Genomic DNA, 19261 nt, shown 5'->3' with positions numbered 1-19261 from the left:
GAGTAACAATAATACTCACTAGGACTAGTTGGACTACAAAGGCTCCTAGATACATGGATAATTCAGAAGCATGTCATTACATTCTTGTTCTTATTCTGATGGCATGATAATATTTTTCTTCCACTGTCACTGGCTTTCTTGTTACACATAAAAGAATACAATTCATGTCAAGAATACTAAAATATTTATCATCTAATATTAAAACATAGACATGTAAAAAAAATTATTTTGTGTTCTCGGTGGAGTCCTTAGCTGTCTGTTCTCCAACTGCACACACCATCCTCTCCTTTATCTTCTTATTGGTGCTTATCATGAGGAAAGGACTGAACGTGGCATAGCATGACGTAAAAAACACTCTTATGTCAGTTACCACACCTGGAACCTGGTCCACAGTAAGCATGTAAATCCAGATCAGATTGTCAATACCAAAAAACACAGCGTACAGCACCACCAGCATGACAACAGTCTTAGCTGCTCGCGTTTCCATGGAGGTTCCTTGCTGAACGCGTCGGATGGACCTGACCTGTCTGCTGTGTTTGTGCAGGAGGATGAGGATGTAACCGCTGGACACCAGCATGATGGCCACAATGGCAAAGTCTCGTGATGAGACGGCCACGCCGTTCACAACATACGACAGGTTTTCATGAAAGTTGACATGACAGAATCCCAGGTTGAGGGTAAAGGGAGGCACTGTTCCATTCCGAGGTGCTATAGAGAAAAGTGGAGCAGCAATGCAGATAATCATGTTGAGGAGCCACAGACCTATGAAGGTGGGCACAACCAGCTGCGAAAGATGAGATTTCAGTTTGGTCAGATGTGGCCCACCTGACGGTGCAATGGTGAGTGCTTGGAAGACACTAAGCATGGAGGTGAGGCAGATAGAGAGGGCACGGCTGACACGGAAGCCATAGATCAGCACTTTGCAGCCCGGATCGTCTACCAGGTTGTGCAGCCCGAAGATAAACATAGTTAGTGGAACACCACGTGTTAGCAGCATAAGCAGGTTGCTGAAAGCCAGTTGAGCCAGGATTCTGTCCACAGGCTGCATGTGCGACTCTATAAAAGCGATATGAGCGTATGCCATCAGCACGGAAGCGTTACCTAGAATTCCAAGCCCTGTCTGCAGTAGGAACGAAACTCCTTTAACGGTGATGCAGAGATCCATGGAGCCTGGTTTCTAATTCACACAGCATGACAGAGTACCATGGACAGATTAATTTGATTACCATGTAACATCCTATGTATTAAGGAAGTGCTAAAAAGCTATACGTATTGGGCCATTTTCCCAAAATGAATAAACGCTCACCTGGAACTTCTTCTTGCGACGACTCACACGCATTTGTAGTCTTCATCACCAGGGATGAAATTGAAGACACATGAATTTATCATGTGTACTTTTCCACTGGGGCCATGACACACTGACACAAAACAGCAATAAACAAATACTGTGCATTAGACAGCAAGATGATGTTATGGATGCACAATGAGACCGACGAAAAGAAAAGTGGAAAATGCGTTTATGGCCAAATATAGTGAAAGTAGTAATCATCCAAGTCAAGAAAATATCTGGACAGATAGGGACACAACAGACAACAGTATGAAACCCAACAAATATAAAAAAAAACAATGATTTTTATTTTAGGAAACTGAACAGAGAAGACTTGAGAAGATTATTTTTGAAGGGATAATCAGTATATACTTTGCAAATGGCTTCAGACAGTCACACTCATTGCAAAATGCTTTTGATTTAGTCTCAGTGCTTGATGAGACAAATGTTTAAAAATGAAAGTTTATCCCACTGTCCAATGACACAGTTACAAGGAATATGTGTGACATTTTAAATTATTTGAAATAACAATTAATGAAAAAAAACAAAAGACATGGGTTGTTTGGCGTTGCAAATGGCGACTGTAATCTGAAATGTGCGTTTAAACAGATGGTGCACAGGCAATGGTAGGGAAAAGGACCCCTGGACAAACCAAGGAACTGAAAGATGTTAATAGCATGCTAAAAAATGTGAGAGCTAATCAGAGCTAAAATCTCAGTGAAATATTTGAAAAACTATATGAATTTATTCTTTAGCTGGAAGCCAAAGACAAGGTCAGCTCATTGTGGGGCAGGAGACTTGCCAAATTGTTAAGTTTAAATTAATTAAAGGAAAAATTATTGAAAAATTATTGATAGAACAATGAGAGATGGAAGAGATAAAGGCATGGGAAAGGTCACACAATGTCAGAAAACCTTTCAGTAATGTTCTTCCTTTGTGAATATTCAAATGCGAATTTGCTTAGACCATTAATTCTTGAGCCGTGACAGTGATTCTAGAAGAGGATTCAAAAAAAAAACAACTACTTCCCACTCAAAAGTGCTCACTATAATCGGGTAAGTGCTTTATTCAACATAGCTACACCTGATTACATCTTGAGGTTGGGGTTTATACCAATTCACCAGAGTCAGGGACTGATGTGGGTTAAAGACAGGAGGCCTTTGTCTTGCAGGAATGTTACTTGCATGACATTGTCATTGCATGGCTATGGTTCTGAACAACACATCAGTTATAGTCCTGCCTAAAAGAATCTGATCTATCTGGTAGTGTTAGTAACCAGTTAGGTAAGAGCAAATGCTTGTGTGGATCGAAATGGTGAAATGATGTGAAATTACACTGCACTCAGGGACACCAGATCTATGAATTCAAATCAGCATCATGGACAAACAATACTAAAAACTGACTTTGCTTTAAAATGTTCATGAAAACAGTCCTTTACTTTAAAAAAAAAATCAAGTTCTTGATGTTAATCAGAAACAAAAATGCACTTTGTCTTGGTGTTGAAAAACCACAAAGTAGTGAACTCCTTTGTTCTGAAGATGATATACCTCTGATAAAGATATACCTCTGACTGTTACAAAGCGGTGATACTGGTGACTTTACAATTTAACATCTGAAAAACCTAACCATATTGATGATTACACACACACACACACACTGAGATTGTTGCCTGGTGTATCGCAGTTGTTGATGAGCCTCTAGAAATATGTGACCCCTTGACTGACATGTCCAGATGTGTACTGGATCATTCAGATAATGAGAAGCAGATGGAATTAAGGCCTCAGAGGGTGAGCACCGTACAGAGGGCCGTACAATGGCTCTCGCTCCCTGTACCTATTTGTTTTCAACTTTAAACCTGCGTGTCAGTATTAGCTTTACAGGTTTTTGCTGTAATGCTGCATTTATTTTTTTTACTGTGTGTGTGTGTGTCTATGCTTTTTAAATGAAATTTAAGGAGACCAATTGTGATATTGAATCAATGTTTCCATATATTTATATACATATACATTTAAAAGGTGTCAAAAATACATGTGTACTTTTGCGATGTGCCCAGGTGATGTCTGATGTTCATATTAAGAAGTGTTTAATGTTCTCTTTGTCATTAATGCACATCAATGTTCTCTTACATACATTTATGCTCATACATTTATGATAAATGTTCATAAATTATTTACACCTTTATACATTTACCTTGCTTTTACTGATTTTAGCTTCACTTCTACATTTTATACAGTTAATTAGAAACCTACAAAAATAGCAGCGACATAAGGACACAAAAAACAGCAAATTGGGAATAAACACAGATTGTAAACTTAAGTCTTATTTTTGTTGTATGTACTGTACTTTAAATACACACCTCAGTTGGTTTCAGCTAAAGTATCAAAAACCTGACTGCATCTTTAAAGCACTGACTTATGGTACATATGTTTTTTTAATCAGAGAGAAAAATAAAAGAGTTTTAAAAGAGGTTCAAAATGGGTACATGCTTGTATAAAATAAAATATAAAAAAAAAACATAATTTTGTAAATGTATATTTTATTTTGTATGGGGCAGGGGCCACATCATTAGGTACTTGACACTCTGGACTGCAGATTAGAGGGTTAGGGGTTTGAGCCACTGATGAGACATCTGGGCAAGGGCAGTAACAAAATACCCCCATATATAAAACCCAGCTGGCCCTTTACATGAAATGACTCTGGCTTAAAGTAAAGTAAAGTAGTAGAGTAACAATAATACTTACTAGGACTAGTTGGACTACAAAGGCTCCTAGATACATGGATAATTCAGAAGCATGTCATTACATTCTTGTTCTTATTCTGATGGCATGATAATATTTTTCTTCCACTGTCACTGGCTTTCTTGTTACACATAAAAGAATACAATTCATGTCAAGAATACTAAAATATTTATCATCTAATATTAAAACATAGAAATGTAAAAAAAATTATTTTGTGTTCTCGGTGGAGTCCTTAGCTGTCTGTTCTCCAACTGCACACACCATCCTCTCCTTTATCTTCTTATTGGTGCTTATCATGAGGAAAGGACTGAACGTGGCATAGCATGACGTAAAAAACACTCTTATGTCAGTTACCACACCTGGAACCTGGTCCACAGTAAGCATGTAAATCCAGATCAGATTGTCAATACCAAAAAACACAGCGTACAGCACCACCAGCATGACAACAGTCTTAGCTGCTCGCGTTTCCATGGAGGTTCCTTGCTGAACGCGTCGGATGGACCTGACCTGTCTGCTGTGTTTGTGCAGGAGGATGAGGATGTAACCGCTGGACACCAGCATGATGGCCACAATGGCAAAGTCTCGTGATGAGACGGCCACGCCGTTCACAACATACGACAGGTTTTCATGAAAGTTGACATGACAGAATCCCAGGTTGAGGGTAAAGGGAGGCACTGTTCCATTCCGAGGTGCTATAGAGAAAAGTGGAGCAGCAATGCAGATAATCATGTTGAGGAGCCACAGACCTATGAAGGTGGGCACAACCAGCTGCGAAAGATGAGATTTCAGTTTGGTCAGATGTGGCCCACCTGACGGTGCAATGGTGAGTGCTTGGAAGACACTAAGCATGGAGGTGAGGCAGATAGAGAGGGCACGGCTGACACGGAAGCCATAGATCAGCACTTTGCAGCCCGGATCGTCTACCAGGTTGTGCAGCCCGAAGATAAACATAGTTAGTGGAACACCACGTGTTAGCAGCATAAGCAGGTTGCTGAAAGCCAGTTGAGCCAGGATTCTGTCCACAGGCTGCATGTGCGACTCTATAAAAGCGATATGAGCGTATGCCATCAGCACGGAAGCGTTACCTAGAATTCCAAGCCCTGTCTGCAGTAGGAACGAAACTCCTTTAACGGTGATGCAGAGATCCATGGAGCCTGGTTTCTAATTCACACAGCATGACAGAGTACCATGGACAGATTAATTTGATTACCATGTAACATCCTATGTATTAAGGAAGTGCTAAAAAGCTATACGTATTGGGCCATTTTCCCAAAATGAATAAACGCTCACCTGGAACTTCTTCTTGCGACGACTCACACGCATTTGTAGTCTTCATCACCAGGGATGAAATTGAAGACACATGAATTTATCATGTGTACTTTTCCACTGGGGCCATGACACACTGACACAAAACAGCAATAAACAAATACTGTGCATTAGACAGCAAGATGATGTTATGGATGCACAATGAGACCGACGAAAAGAAAAGTGGAAAATGCGTTTATGGCCAAATATAGTGAAAGTAGTAATCATCCAAGTCAAGAAAATATCTGGACAGATAGGGACACAACAGACAACAGTATGAAACCCAACAAATATAAAAAAAACCAATGATTTTTATTTTAGGAAACTGAACAGAGAAGACTTGAGAAGATTATTTTTGAAGGGATAATCAGTATATACTTTGCAAATGGCTTCAGACAGTCACACTCATTGCAAAATGCTTTTGATTTAGTCTCAGTGCTTGATGAGACAAATGTTTAAAAATGAAAGTTTATCCCACTGTCCAATGACACAGTTACAAGGAATATGTGTGACATTTTAAATTATTTGAAATAACAATTAATGAAAAAAACCAAAAGACATGGGTTGTTTGGCGTTGCAAATGGATGCAAATGGCGACTGTAATCTGAAATGTGCGTTTAAACAGATGGTGCACAGGCAATGGTAGGGAAAAGGACCCCTGGACAAACCAAGGAACTGAAAGATGTTAAAAGCATGCTAAAAAATGTGAGAGCTAATCAGAGCTAAAATCTCAGTGAAATATTTGAAAAACTATATGAATTTATTCTTTAGCTGGAAGCCAAAGACAAGGTCAGCTCATTGTGGGGCAGGAGACTTGCCAAATTGTTAAGTTTAAATTAATTAAAGGAAAAATTATTGAAAAATTATTGATAGAACAATGAGAGATGGAAGAGATAAAGGCATGGGAAAGGTCACACAATGTCAGAAAACCTTTCAGTAATGTTCTTCCTTTGTGAATATTCAAATGCGAATTTGCTTAGACCATTAATTCTTGAGCCGTGACAGTGATTCTAGAAGAGGATTAAAAAAAAAAAAAAACTACTTCCCACTCAAAAGTGCTCACTATAATCGGGTAAGTGCTTTATTCAACATAGCTACACCTGATTACATCTTGAGGTTGGGGTTTATACCAATTCACCAGAGTCAGGGACTGATGTGGGTTAAAGACAGGAGGCCTTTGTCTTGCAGGAATGTTACTTGCATGTGTAACAGGTATAGAAATTAACCTGTTAAATTGTTAGAATTTACACAAAATTGTTCATTTCATATACCTGATGTAGATGCCTGTTCGAGGTAGGCCCTTTCCCCTTTAAATCCTGTGATGTCATCTAAAGCCAATACAATTTCCTGTTTTGTCCCCTCCTCTTCCCTTTTCCTGATGGAACTGTATGGAAGAGGTATGTTGTTTCTGACTCCCTGTAATCCAATTAAATCTTTATTTTTATTATTCTTTTTATTTCTATATCTTTACTCCAATTTGTGTGTATAGTGTTATAAAATATATTTGCATGATTATTTTATGGCATTTTTCATTTTTTTGGGTTATATTACCAATTTTGGCTTAAACATGTGGAGATCAAGCACATGATGTACATCATATTTATTTTATAGAGAACAAGGGCAATTCTTACTCGAAGGCTGTTTGTTCCTTTGTGTCAGGTATGTTTCTTAATATTTAATTTTTAATTTTATTTACATATGTTCAATTATTTGTGCTGTAATTCTGCCCTTTTCCTGATGGAACTGTATGGAAGAGAGAACAAGGGCAATTCTTACTCGAAGGTTGTTTGTTCCTTTGTGTCAGATTAAATGCTTCCAGTGAACCGCCATCTGTGTCCCGTGTCTGATTCACACAACGCAGAATAAAGTCTAACTGGAGTGACCGGTTACACGTGGTGCCGTGACCCTTTGGATTTTACGTGATTGGCTGCTCGCCGCTCACCGGGAGTGCTGCTTCGGATAAACTGCGCATGCGCTGCGCGTTGATTCAGGGACGCCGGAGGAGTGTTTCGCCGATTGGAGAAGCCGCCTCGCGTTTTGGTCTCGTCTCCCGATTTCATCTTGTCCGTTGCTCACCGTTGGATGGCTTCACCCAAACACTTGCACTTGGTGAGGTATGGTGAAAAACTGTTTAGGCTTTTATCAAAGATTATTCGGCATCTTGTTTGTCTTCGAGAGGCATTGAACTGTTAGCAGCACATTTAACGTGACTGAGTTTTCGCGCTGCTGCACGCTCATTATTAATAAAAAAAAAAAAGTTTTGTACTGTACTCTCGCAGCTGTTTTAGTGATTGTCGCGTGTGGAACTTTTCTTCTCTTTTTCCTACCCTGTACAGCGTTATACTGAACTTCTGATTACTTTGTAAAAGTGCTAGTACATGGTTGTTTCTGCAAGTGCATATACGCTCATCTATGTAAGGTTGTGATTTCATTTTTTAATTCTTTTTCTTATTGCCTTCGAGATAGTTATTACGTTTCTTTTTGTGATCTCTACTTTACTTAAGTCATGTTTGAGGACACTATTAGTCAGGATAACGTTAGCCCTCTGCGACAGCCCAGTGCTGTGTTCTCACTAGGTAGGGGTAGAGGGAATATAGTTAATCATACTGAGAACTTATCTGAAATTTCACCTCGATGTGTTGGTAGGGGGTAGATTCTTCTTTAATGCTGAGACTGACCATACACATGCATCTGATTCAGGTATTGGTGCCTCAGTGGGCCCAGCTGCTTGTTCCACTCCTTTTACGTGTCCAAATACTGATCGTGTTATCACTGAGTCTTTAGGTGGTATTATCTCTGATTTGGCACAGAAAATTGGTGAAAGCATTTCAACCAGTCTCAATTTAACACAACAGCCAGCCCTCATGCAGTCCATGTCAAATGTGCAGCACTCTAGTGGATGTGTTGATGGTTCCAAGCTGAAAGTTATTGTGCAACATGATGTTACGCCTCCACCATTCTTCAGAGGTGATAAGAGTGATTCATTTACCGTGCATGAATGGGAAGACATGATGCGCACTTATTTGAACAGTAGGAAATGCACTGACGATGCTGAGGTCTGTGAGTTCATTTTAGCTAGGTTAGCAGGAAAAGCAAGGGATGTAGTCAAAGTCTCTCTGCGCAGCTTTTCTGGACCAACTGCTGCAGTGCCCCCTAGCAGAGTGTTTGATATTTTAAAGCGTAATTTCAGCGAGTCAACATATTCTAACATGCCTATGGCTGACTTTTATAACACACTTCCCAAGGTAGATGAGGGTCCAATGGATTATTGGATAAGGCTAAATAAGGCAATTGATGTGGCTGACGAGTGTTTGCGTGGGCGGAACAAATGCGTTGAAGACCCAGCAGCTGAAGCTGTCATGATGTTTGTCTCTCACTGTCCAGATCCTGGACTTGCGTTGTCTTTTCAGTTCAAACCTGCTGAACAGTGGAGTGCGGCCGAGGTTCAAGAGCGGCTGGATTGTCACCATAGGGACACGAAAAGAGCTTCTATTAGAACCCCACGTTACCCATCTGTGTCCGCTTGCCATCAGAATACAGTGACGGTTTGTGATGATTCAGTATGCAGTCTTCCGAAACAACCTGAACTCCTGTCAGGTCAGTCACCAAGTTCTAATGTTCTGTTAAACCCCAACGCCGCCCCTTTTGTCTCAAATACCGATACGCAACAGCTGGTTGATATGATGGGTAAAGTTTTAGCGCTATGTACTGCCTCATTGTCAACGTCCAACTCGGCGTGTCCTAGCAGGGCCTCAGGTTTTAAGCCCGACGTTAGTCCGGCGTGTAGAGTATGTCAGTCTAAGGAGCATACAACGTATACTCACTGTATGCGTCATAGGCTGTGTCGTAACTGTTTCAAACCTGGACACTTTAAGAGTAACTGTACAAGGGCAGCAGACTCTAACCCACTTCCTCCTCTTACGCAGTTAAACTAAACAGCCCATGCGTGGAGGGGGTTAGCGTGGGCGGTGACGAACTTCCCCTTAAAGATGCGTTTGACCCAAAAGAAGTTTTTGTGAATAGTTGTAGATTGTTGCCACCTGACAAAACAGTGTTGTATGTGGGATCTCAGAAAATTGATGGAGCTAGTGATCTGTTTTATGCTCCTTTGACTGTCAGGGGCCGGTCCGTACTTAATGGTTTGCTTGATTCTGGCAGTATGGCTTGCACCCTGAGTACAGATGGCGAATCTAAGTTACGTGCTGATGGCGTTCTCCCAGAACCCTCTGTGATTCCCAGTGACATGGTCCTAGTTGGCTGTGGTTTTCTTACTGTTCATCCTAAATGCACGTATGATCTGGAAATTGAGGTATACGGGTCTAAGTTTATTGTGCCTACTTTGGTAGTACCTGGGCAGAAGGATGAGTTTATTATTGGCAGTAATGTCATCAAACATGTGCTTCGGAAGATGAAGGAGGAGAAGAAATACTGGGAGCTAATTTCCAGCCAAAGCGGCAACGCTGAGTGTGAAGAGTTTCTTGAGCTATTGAGCTGTACTTCTCGTTGGTCTGGGTCAACTCGACCTGAAAAACTTGGCTCAGTTAAGCTTCGTCAAGCAGTCACTTTACTTCCCAGGTGTGAGCACCTTGTCTGGGGAAAATTGCCTGGGAATGCTCATATTTCCCCTGGTAGCACGGTCATTGTTGAGCCCACTACATCACGTTCAGCGCCCCGTCATGTTCTTGTTGGGCGTGTGGTATCTCCTTTGTGGGGCGATCGGTGGGTGCCAGTGAAAATACTTAATTCCACCCAGTCTCCAATCACTCTTCGTCGTAATACAAAGCTGGCTGACGTGTCCCCTTGCTTGGCGGTGGAGGATGTTACTGTCACACAAGGTCTGTGCAGACCTCTCAATGTCCCTGATTCAGCTTTCACCAAGCCTTTTCCATCTGTAGACCCAACGCAATTACTGCATGAGTATGGTTTGGGGGATATTGACATTGATGGGTGTGAGGTCTCAAAGTCATGTAAGGAGGAGTTAGCGAGTCTTATTGTGTCCTATTGTGACATTTTCTCGAGAGACAGGCTTGACTGTGGAGAGGTGAAGGACTTTGTCCACAGGATCCATCTGTGCGATGAGCGTCCTTTCCGTCTGCCCTATCGCAGAATTCCCCCTGCCCACTATCTCAAGTTAAGAGAGGTTCTTTCTGACATGGAAGAGAAGGGAATCATTAGTAAGTCCATCAGTGAGTACGCGTCTCCCTTGGTAATGGCCTGGAAGAAAGATGGCTCTCTGAGGGTTTGTACTGATTTTCGCTGGCTTAATGCAAAAACTGTCAAGGATGCTCATCCTTTGCCTCATCAGGCAGATTGCCTAGCTGCTCTTGGCGGCAATCTTCTGTTCAGCTCTATGGATTTTACATCTGGATTTTACAACATTCCTCTCCATGTGGCTGATCGGCATTACACAGCATTCACAACACCCATGGGCTTATATGAATATAATCGTCTTCTGTGTAATAGTCCAGCATCCTTTATGCGCATGATGCTTAGCATATTTGGTGATCTCAACTTTTCCAGCCTTCTTTGTTATCTTGATGACTTACTGATTTTCGCCCGTTCTGAACAGGAGGCCTTAACACGCTTGGAAGTGGTGTTTTCACGGTTGCGGACGAGTAATTTGAAATTGGCTCAGAAAAAGTGTCACTTTCTCAGGCAGTCTATCAAATTTCTTGGTCATGTGATCAGCGGTTCTGGTGTGTCCGTAGATGAAGACAAGGTAGCGGTCATTTCTGCTTTTCAGAAGAAAGACCTGATGAAAGAGGATGGCTCCACGCCTTCTTCAAAGAAAATAAGATCATTTCTGGGCATGGCCCTTTACTACCAAAGCTTTATCCCTGGATGTTCACGAATCGCAAAGCCACTGTTTAATCTGACAGCTGGCCAAAAACGGTTGGTAAAAGGGTCGTTTAGTCGAAAGCGAGCTGGAACTTTCCGTGAGTTGTCTCCCCAAGACTGGACCCCCGACTGTGACGTCGCCTTTGAGGGGTTGAAAAGAGCCGTTTTGGAGAGTGTAGTACTTGCTCACCCTGACTTTGAGCGTCCCTTTATTCTTTGTACTGACGCGTCATTGGACGGCCTAGGTGCGGTGCTTTCTCAAGTTCCTCCTGGTGGGGATAAGGCACGTCCAATAGCCTTTGCCAGCAAGTCCTTGAGCCGCAGCCAAGCCAATTACCCTGCACACAGACTGGAGTTCTTGGCTCTCAAATGGTCCATATGTGACAAGTTCAGCCACTGGCTTAAAGGCCATGAGTTCACTGTGTGGACTGATAACAACCCGCTCACATATATCATGACAAAACCTAAATTAGACGCATGTGAGCAGCGTTGGGTTTCAAAACTTGCTCCGTACAATTTTAAGATAAAGTACGTTCCTGGAAGATCCAATGTTGTGGCGGATGCACTAAGTCGCGACCCGTTCACCAAACCAGTAAGCCAGCGTCTCTTGTCTGAGCCTTATTCTGCATTGTTGGAGCAGGTAAACAGTATGGACGATGATTCTGTGCAGAAGACGTTCCATCTGACATGCCAGCCGCAAACACTTGATGCTGTGGAAAAAAGCTGTGAAACAGATGTTTCCATGACTGCTGAGGATGTGTCATCCATTTTGTCATCTTGCGGTGATTGGGATTTGGGTGCTGTGTCCAGAGCAACATCTCTGGCTGATCACATGAGCTCTGTTGTTCCCGATTGCCAAGATGTCATCCATACCTTTTCATTGTCTGAACTGCAAAGTCATCAACACAAAGATCCAGTCATTTCAAGGGTGACTTTTTATGTCAGTAGGAAGTGCAGACCTTCCAGACGTGAGCGTGTAAATGAGGGTTTGCATGTTTTGAGATTGTTGAGGCAGTGGGACAAACTCTCTTTGCTTAATGGTATCCTGTACAGAGCCATCAAAGATCCTCTCACAAGACACAAGAAATTTCAGTTTGTCTTGCCTGATTCCCTAAAACAGCGAGCTCTTTCTGGTGTTCATGATTTGGCTGGTCACCAAGGGCAACCACGTACCCTATCTTTAGCCCGCCAGAGGTTCTATTGGTCCGGAATGGAACAGGATGTGCGTGATTACGTCAGGAGATGTACCCGTTGTGTCCTGAGTAAAACTCCAGAACCGGCAGCAAGAGCACCTTTGGAGAGCATTAAGACCACTGCACCCTTGGAGCTTGTTTGTATTGATTTCTGGGCTGCTGAAAATAGGCACAATAAATCTGTTGACGTTCTTGTAATCACAGATCACTTCACCAAGCTAGCACACGCTTTTCCTTGCCAAAACCAATCTGCTAAGACCGTTGCAAAGAAACTTTGGGATGGCTTCTTCTGCGTTTATGGCTTCCCAAAACGTATCCATTCAGACCAGGGTGCTAGTTTTGAGAGCGAGCTTATAGCGGAGCTGCTGCTTCTTACCGGTGTTGACAAATCGCGAACTTCTCCATACCATCCAATGGGGAACGGTGGAACTGAAAGGTTTAACAGAACATTGGGTAACATGCTAAGATCGCTTCCTCATAGATCTAAACAAAAGTGGCCACAGTTAGTGCAGACTATGACTTTCGTGTATAACTGCACTGCCCATGAAACAACTGGGTTTGCCCCGTTTTATCTAATGTTTGGTAGGGTTCCGAGATTGCCTATTGATCTGATGTTTCAGAGTGTTCTTCGTGATGAGTCCATCTGTAATTATAATGACTATGTCCAATCTCTTGTCAGAGACCTGCAGTCTGCTATGGGGCTGGCTCAAATGAACTCTACTGCAGAACAAAAGCATCAGTCTGACCAATACAACAAGAAGGTTAAGGGTCTACCTTTGTTAGTTGGTGATCAAGTTCTCATTGCCAACAAAGGCTGTAGGGGTAAACGGAAGCTCGCCGATAAATGGGAGCCCACCATGTATTCCATTGTTTCCTCTAACCCATCTTTGCACATTTATAAGATCCGCAGCAACTCTGGTCACGAGAGAGTAGTGCATCGGAATCTATTGTTGCCAGTTAACTTTCTCCCTTTGCCCACAGATGGGTCTGACTTTTCTGACCGTGAAAGTGGTGATATTGATCACTGTTCCGCACCTTCTCAATCTGCACGTGATCTAGCTGAATCTGCAGTATCAGTTACAGATGATTCGTCACATGCAGATTCTCTGTCCGTCATTTCTCATAGGGCTGTCTGTGATGATGATCCTGTTGCTTCTTGGGTTTCATCCCATTCTTCTCAAACTCTTTCTGAGGCACATGATGATTTGTCAGTTGTCGATCATGATGCCGGTGCAGACGCCCCTTTACCGGTTATACCTGTCTCTAACTGTTCATGTGACCCTGTGGTTACCAGTGATTCCAGAAATCGGTACACCACCAGGCTTGGTAGAGTAATTAGGCCTGTCCGTAGACTAATTGAGTCAATGGTTCAACTTGAGTCCTTCCTAGGTAGTGAGCCTAGATCTCCAGTTATTGATATTTAGAGCTGTGCATTGTATTACATTGTATACTTTTTTTTTACATGCACTGTATGACATGCTGAGTTATTTGTTTTCTCATGTATCTTTATAAATTCTGTCTTTACATCAGGTCTGGATATTTCTAAGTGTAATGGGCACTTTGTATGTGTCTGCAACATGTGTTGAAGTTTGGCCAACTTCATTCATATTTGCACCCCTTTGTTGGGGAGCTTTCTATGCTGATGGTCTGTTTTTTTTCTGGAATGTGGACCAAATGATCCTTCTGACCTGTTCTTTTGTTTGTGTGTTGCTTTTCATGCGTTTATATACTCTGTGAATTTTGTATAAATTCTGGGGGGGTGAGTGTAACAGGTATAGAAATTAACCTGTTAAATTGTTAGAATTTACACAAAATTGTTCATTTCATATACCTGATGTAGATGCCTGTTCGAGGTAGGCCCTTTCCCCTTTAAATCCTGTGATGTCATCTAAAGCCAATACAATTTCCTGTTTTGTCCCCTCCTCTTCCCTTTTCCTGATGGAACTGTATGGAAGAGGTATGTTGTTTCTGACTCCCTGTAATCCAATTAAATCTTTATTTTTATTATTCTTTTTATTTCTATATCTTTACTCCAATTTGTGTGTATAGTGTTATAAAATATATTTGCATGATTATTTTATGGCATTTTTCATTTTTTTGGGTTATATTACCAATTTTGGCTTAAACATGTGGAGATCAAGCACATGATGTACATCATATTTATTTTATAGAGAACAAGGGCAATTCTTACTCGAAGGCTGTTTGTTCCTTTGTGTCAGGTATGTTTCTTAATATTTAATTTTTAATTTTATTTACATATGTTCAATTATTTGTGCTGTAATTCTGCCCTTTTCCTGATGGAACTGTATGGAAGAGAGAACAAGGGCAATTCTTACTCGAAGGCTGTTTGTTCCTTTGTGTCAGATTAAATGCTTCCAGTGAACCGCCATCTGTGTCCCGTGTCTGATTCACACAACGCAGAATAAAGTCTAACTGGAGTGACCGGTTACACATGACATTGTCATTGCATGGCTATGGTTCTGAACAACACATCAGTTATAGTCCTGCCTAAAAGAATCTGATCTATCTGGTAGTGTTAGTAACCAGTTAGGTAAGAGCAAATGCTTGTGTGGATCGAAATGGTGAAATGATGTGAAATTACACTGCACTCAGGGACACCAGATCTATGAATTCAAATCAGCATCATGGACAAACAATACTAAAAACTGACTTTGCTTTAAAATGTTCATGAAAACAGTCCTTTACTTTAAAAAAAAAAATCAAGTTCTTGATGTTAATCAGAAACAAAAATGCACTTTGTCTTGGTGTTGAAAAACCACAAAGTAGTGAACTCCTTTGTTCTGAAGATGATATACCTCTGATAAAGATATACCTCTGACTGTTACAAAGCGGTGATACTGGTGACTTTACAATTTAACATCTGAAAAACCTAACCATATTGATGATTACACACACACACACACACACACACACACACACTGAGATTGTTGCCTGGTGTATCGCAGTTGTTGATGAGCCTCTAGAAATATGTGACCCCTTGACTGACATGTCCAGATGTGTACTGGATCATTCAGATAATGAGAAGCAGATGGAATTAAGGCCTCAGAGGGTGAGCACCGTACAGAGGGCCGTACAATGGCTCTCGCTCCCTGTACCTATTTGTTTTCAACTTTAAACCTGCGTGTCAGTATTAGCTTTACAGGTTTTTGCTGTAATGCTGCATTTATTTTTTTTTACTGTGTGTGTGTGTGTGTCTATGCTTTTTAAATGAAATTTAAGGAGACCAATTGTGATATTGAATCAATGTTTCCATATATTTATATACATATACATTTAAAAGGTGTCAAAAATACATGTGTACTTTTGCGATGTGCCCAGGTGATGTCTGATGTTCATATTAAGAAGTGTTTAATGTTCTCTTTGTCATTAATGCACATCAATGTTCTCTTACATACATTTATGCTCATACATTTATGATAAATGTTCATAAATTATTTACACCTTTATACATTTACCTTGCTTTTACTGATTTTAGCTTCACTTCTACATTTTATACAGTTAATTAGAAACCTACAAAAATAGCAGCGACATAAGGACACAAAAAACAGCAAATTGGGAATAAACACAGATTGTAAACTTAAGTCTTATTTTTGTTGTATGTACTGTACTTTAAATACACACCTCAGTTGGTTTCAGCTAAAGTATCAAAAACCTGACTGCATCTTTAAAGCACTGACTTATGGTACATATGTTGTTTTAATCAGAGAGAAAAATAAAAGAGTTTTAAAAGAGGTTCAAAATGGGTACATGCTTGTATAAAATAAAATATAAAAAAAAAAAACATAATTTTGTAAATGTATATTTTATTTTGTATGGGGCAGGGGCCACATCATTAGGTACTTGACGCTCTGGACTGCAGATTAGAGGGTTAGGGGTTTGAGCCACTGATGAGACATCTGGGCAAGGGCAGTAACAAAATACCCCCATATATAAAACCCAGCTGGCCCTTTACATGAAATGACTCTGGCTTAAGTAAAGTAAAGTAGTAGAGTAACAATAATACTCACTAGGACTAGTTGGACTACAAAGGCTCCTAGATACATGGATAATTCAGAAGCATGTCATTACATTCTTGTTCTTATTCTGATGGCATGATAATATTTTTCTTCCACTGTCACTGGCTTTCTTGTTACACATAAAAGAATACAATTCATGTCAAGAATACTAAAATATTTATCATCTAATATTAAAACAAAGAAATGTAAAAAAAATTATTTTGTGTTCTCGGTGGAGTCCTTAGCTGTCTGTTCTCCAACTGCACACACCATCCTCTCCTTTATCTTCTTATTGGTGCTTATCATGAGGAAAGGACTGAACGTGGCATAGCATGACGTAAAAAACACTCTCATGTCAGCTACCACACCTGGAACCTGGTCCACAGTAAGCATGTAAATCCAGATCAGATTGTCAATACCAAAAAACACAGTGTACAGCACCACCAGCATGACAACAGTCTTAGCTGCTCGCGTTTCCATGGAGGTTCCTTGCTGAACGCGTCGGATGGACCTGACCTGTCTGCTGTGTTTGTGCAGGAGGATGAGGATGTAACCGCTGGACACCAGCATGATGGCCACAAAGGCAAAGTCTCGTGTTGAAAAGACCACGCCGTTCACAACATACGACAGGTTGTCATGGAAGTTGACATGACAGAATCCGAGGTTGAGGGTAAAGGGAGGCACTGTTCCATTCCGAGGTGCTATAGAGAAAAGTGGAGCAGCAATGCAGATAATCATGTTGAGGAGCCACAGACCTATGAAGGTGGGCACAACCAGCTGCGAAAGATGAGATTTCAGTTTGGTCAGATGTGGCCCACCTGACGGTGCAAGGGTGAGTGCTTGGAAGACACTAAGCATGGAGGTGAGGCAGATAGAGAGGGCACGGCTGAGACGGAAGCCATAGATCAGCACTTTGCAGCCCGGATCGTCTACCAGGTTGTGCAGCCCGAAGATAAACATAGTTAGTGGAACACCACGTGTTAGCAGCATAAGCAGGTTGCTGAAAGCCAGTTGAGCCAGGATTCTGTCCACAGGCTGCATGTGCGACTCTATAAAAGCGATATGAGCGTATGCCATCAGCACGGAAGCGTTACCTAGAATTCCAAGCCCTGTCTGCAGTAGGAACGAAACTCCTTTAACGGTGATGCAGAGATCCATAGAGCCTGGTTTCTAATTCACACAGCATGACAGAGTACCATGGACAGATTAATTTGATTACCATGTAACATCCTATGTATTAAGGAAGTGCTAAAAAGCTATACGTATTGGGCCATTTTCCCAAAATGAATAAACGCTCACCTGGAACTTCTTCTTGCGACGACTCACACGCATTTGTAGTCTTCATCACCAGGGATGAAATTGAAGACACATGAATTTATCATGTGTACTTTTCCACTGGGGCCATGACACACTGACACAAAACAGCAATAAACAAATACTGTGCATTAGACAGCAAGATGATGTTATGGATGCACAATGAGACTGACGAAAAGAAAAGTGGAAAATGCGTTTATGGCCAAATATAGTGAAAGTAGTAATCTTCCAAGTCAAGAAAATATCTGGACAGATAGGGACACAACAGACAACAGTATGAAACCCAACAAATATAAAAAAAAACAATGATTTTTATTTTAGGAAACTGAACAGAGAAGACTTGAGAAGATTATTTTTGAAGGGATAATCAGTATATACTTTGCAAATGGCTTCAGACAGTCACACTCATTGCAAAATGCTTTTGATTTAGTCTCAGTGCTTGATGAGACAAATGTTTAAAAATGAAAGTTTATCCCACTGTCCAATGACACAGTTACAAGGAATATGTGTGACATTTTAAATTATTTGAAATAACAATTAATGAAAAAAACCAAAAGACATGGGTTGTTTGGCGTTGCAAATGGATGCAAATGGCGACTGTAATCTGAAATGTGCGTTTAAACAGATGGTGCACAGGCAATGGTAGGGAAAAGGACCCCTGGACAAACCAAGGAACTGAAAGATGTTAATAGCATGCTAAAAAATGTGAGAGCTAATCAGAGCTAAAATCTCAGTGAAATATTTGAAAAACTATATGAATTTATTCTTTAGCTGGAAGCCAAAGACAAGGTCAGCTCATTGTGGGGCAGGAGACTTGCCAAATTGTTAAGTTTAAATTAATTAAAGGAAAAATTATTGAAAAATTATTGATAGAACAATGAGAGATGGAAGAGATAAAGGCATGGGAAAGGTCACACAATGTCAGAAAACCTTTCAGTAATGTTCTTCCTTTGTGAATATTCAAATGCGAATTTGCTTAGACCATTAATTCTTGAGCCGTGACAGTGATTCTAGAAGAGGATTAAAAAAAAAAAAAACTACTTCCCACTCAAAAGTGCTCACTATAATCGGGTAAGTGCTTTATTCAACATAGCTACACCTGATTACATCTTGAGGTTGGGGTTTATACCAATTCACCAGAGTCAGGGACTGATGTGGGTTAAAGACAGGAGGCCTTTGTCTTGCAGGAATGTTACTTGCATGACATTGTCATTGCATGGCTATGGTTCTGAACAACACATCAGTTATAGTCCTGCCTAAAAGAATCTGATCTATCTGGTAGTGTTAGTAACCAGTTAGGTAAGAGCAAATGCTTGTGTGGATCGAAATGGTGAAATGATGTGAAATTACACTGCACTCAGGGACACCAGATCTATGAATTCAAATCAGCATCATGGACAAACAATACTAAAAACTGACTTTGCTTTAAAATGTTCATGAAAACAGTCCTTTACTTTAAAAAAAAAAATCAAGTTCTTGATGTTAATCAGAAACAAAAATGCACTTTGTCTTGGTGTTGAAAAACCACAA

The 19261-nt window shown here is 40.8% G+C and overlaps 3 protein-coding genes across 3 annotated transcripts; all 3 read right to left on the bottom strand.

The window, feature by feature from the left end:
• Positions 1-223: 223 nt before the first annotated feature.
• Positions 224-1339, bottom strand: LOC128511265 (olfactory receptor class A-like protein 1). The gene is made up of 2 exons (XM_053484042.1): positions 1307-1339; positions 224-1177 (listed from the first exon to the last, which is right to left on the bottom strand). The coding sequence occupies exons 1-2, from the start codon at positions 1337-1339 to the stop codon at positions 224-226; spliced, it is 987 nt and encodes a 328-aa protein (XP_053340017.1).
• A 2933-nt stretch (positions 1340-4272) lies between these two features.
• On the bottom strand, positions 4273-5388 carry LOC128511264 (olfactory receptor class A-like protein 1). The gene is made up of 2 exons (XM_053484041.1): positions 5356-5388; positions 4273-5226 (listed from the first exon to the last, which is right to left on the bottom strand). The coding sequence occupies exons 1-2, from the start codon at positions 5386-5388 to the stop codon at positions 4273-4275; spliced, it is 987 nt and encodes a 328-aa protein (XP_053340016.1).
• Positions 5389-16633: 11245 nt separating this feature from the next.
• On the bottom strand, positions 16634-17749 carry LOC128511262 (olfactory receptor class A-like protein 1). The gene is made up of 2 exons (XM_053484039.1): positions 17717-17749; positions 16634-17587 (listed from the first exon to the last, which is right to left on the bottom strand). Exons 1-2 carry the CDS (start codon positions 17747-17749, stop codon positions 16634-16636), a joined length of 987 nt encoding a protein of 328 aa, XP_053340014.1.
• Positions 17750-19261: the final 1512 nt, after the last annotated feature.

Source organism: Clarias gariepinus, chromosome 23 (genome assembly GCF_024256425.1).
Source record: "Clarias gariepinus isolate MV-2021 ecotype Netherlands chromosome 23, CGAR_prim_01v2, whole genome shotgun sequence".
NCBI lineage: Eukaryota > Metazoa > Chordata > Actinopteri > Siluriformes > Clariidae > Clarias > Clarias gariepinus.
The sequence above is the reverse complement of the archived record's forward strand: the minus strand, read 5'-3'. Positions and strand labels throughout refer to the sequence as shown.

What these genes read in the sequence shown, in the direction of transcription:
- LOC128511265 (XM_053484042.1), bottom strand. Translation starts at nt 1,339, where the DNA reads ATGCGTGTGAGTCGTCGCAAGAAGAAGTTCCAG. An exon ending in GTCGCAAGAAGAAGTTCCAG is followed by an intron (nt 1,178 to 1,306) that starts GTGAGCGTTTAT and finishes TGTGTGAATTAG; the next exon opens with AAACCAGGCTCCATGGATCT.
- LOC128511264 (XM_053484041.1), bottom strand. Translation starts at nt 5,388, where the DNA reads ATGCGTGTGAGTCGTCGCAAGAAGAAGTTCCAG. An exon ending in GTCGCAAGAAGAAGTTCCAG is followed by an intron (nt 5,227 to 5,355) that starts GTGAGCGTTTAT and finishes TGTGTGAATTAG; the next exon opens with AAACCAGGCTCCATGGATCT.
- LOC128511262 (XM_053484039.1), bottom strand. Translation starts at nt 17,749, where the DNA reads ATGCGTGTGAGTCGTCGCAAGAAGAAGTTCCAG. An exon ending in GTCGCAAGAAGAAGTTCCAG is followed by an intron (nt 17,588 to 17,716) that starts GTGAGCGTTTAT and finishes TGTGTGAATTAG; the next exon opens with AAACCAGGCTCTATGGATCT.